This window comes from Hipposideros armiger, unplaced genomic scaffold (assembly GCF_001890085.2).
Source record: "Hipposideros armiger isolate ML-2016 unplaced genomic scaffold, ASM189008v1 scaffold_48, whole genome shotgun sequence".
In the NCBI taxonomy this organism is placed as follows: domain Eukaryota; kingdom Metazoa; phylum Chordata; class Mammalia; order Chiroptera; family Hipposideridae; genus Hipposideros; species Hipposideros armiger.
This window is the reverse complement of record NW_017731398.1, coordinates 4536810-4537830: the sequence shown is the minus strand read 5'-3', so window position 1 is coordinate 4537830 and position 1021 is coordinate 4536810. Positions and strand designations below refer to the sequence as shown.

The window sequence follows — 1021 nt, the reverse complement described above, 5'->3', positions numbered from 1 at the left end:
AATCAGCAATTCTGAAACCCAAAGGCTATGAGACCTGCCTGTTTTCTAATGAGTTTGGTACCAAAATTCATTTGGCAGGAAAGCCTAACCTGGCCCGACGTAAGGCTACTTAGAGCCTCTATTCACTTCTCTCGGTACCAATGCTCAGGTTTAGTTGCTGATGTTGGAGTGTGATTAGAGTGCTGCCCAGACCCACCGAAGGTGTCACGTACCCACAGTTCACTCACATTACCCCTCTCAAATCCCAAACACTCTGAACTGTGACAGCCCCTCCCGACAGGTTCTGAAGAGCAACCGTGAGCCTGTCGTCGCCCCGAGAAGTGAAACTCTTACCAGGTCCTGCATCTATAGACTTTATCTGCTTGCCGTTCTCCAGGTCCCACAGACGGATGTGAGCATCCAGGGAGCTAGAAGCCGCAATGGGCAGGCTGTGGCTGATGTCCACAGACACCACACCCAGCTGGTGTCCCTCCAGGCTCCACTGTAGGTCCAGCCTCTCGTCACACCTTCAGTGGGGGACAGAGAAACGCATTTCCTCACACACTGGACCTGGCACCTGAAACTCGGGGCCCGCGGAGGAAGAAGCCACAGGACAGCAAAGGCGGCCAAGTTTTAACCATGGCGCTTTGTTTTTAACTAGAGGGCCCTGACGCTGAATTAATAGGGAAACAAGTGAGGGAACACGCTGCCTTTACACCCCCCCACACCGTGATTCCTTTCTTGCCCAGAAAAGAGTGAATACTTCCCCATCTGCAACTTGGAGCCCAGACGCAAACCCAGGAACCCCAACTTCCCAGGCTGTCCATCAGGGGAGAGGGCACTCACCATTTCCAGACCTTCACCAGGTCATCCAGGGATCCCGTAACCACTGTCTCGGAGTTTTCCTTCTTGTTTGTCCCCCAGGCAACTGACCAAATGGCATCATCATGGGCTAGAATGGAAAGCCCTTCCTTCATTTAAAAAGTCTTCATGCAACTTCTAAATGGAATGCGCTTAAATAAAATGGAACTGAAATACAGTT

The 1021-nt window shown here is 51.5% G+C and overlaps 1 protein-coding gene across 1 annotated transcript in view; it reads right to left on the bottom strand.

Moving 5' to 3' along the window:
• Positions 1-1021, bottom strand: part of SKIC8 (SKI8 subunit of superkiller complex) — a 19229-nt gene that overhangs the window by 7803 nt on the left and 10405 nt on the right. Inside the window, exons 3-4 of the mRNA XM_019640117.1 lie at positions 826-931; positions 334-506 (exon numbers count right to left, since the gene is read on the bottom strand). Coding sequence (XP_019495662.1) covers positions 334-506; positions 826-931 — 279 coding nt within the window. The remainder of the gene's footprint in view (positions 1-333; positions 507-825; positions 932-1021) is intronic.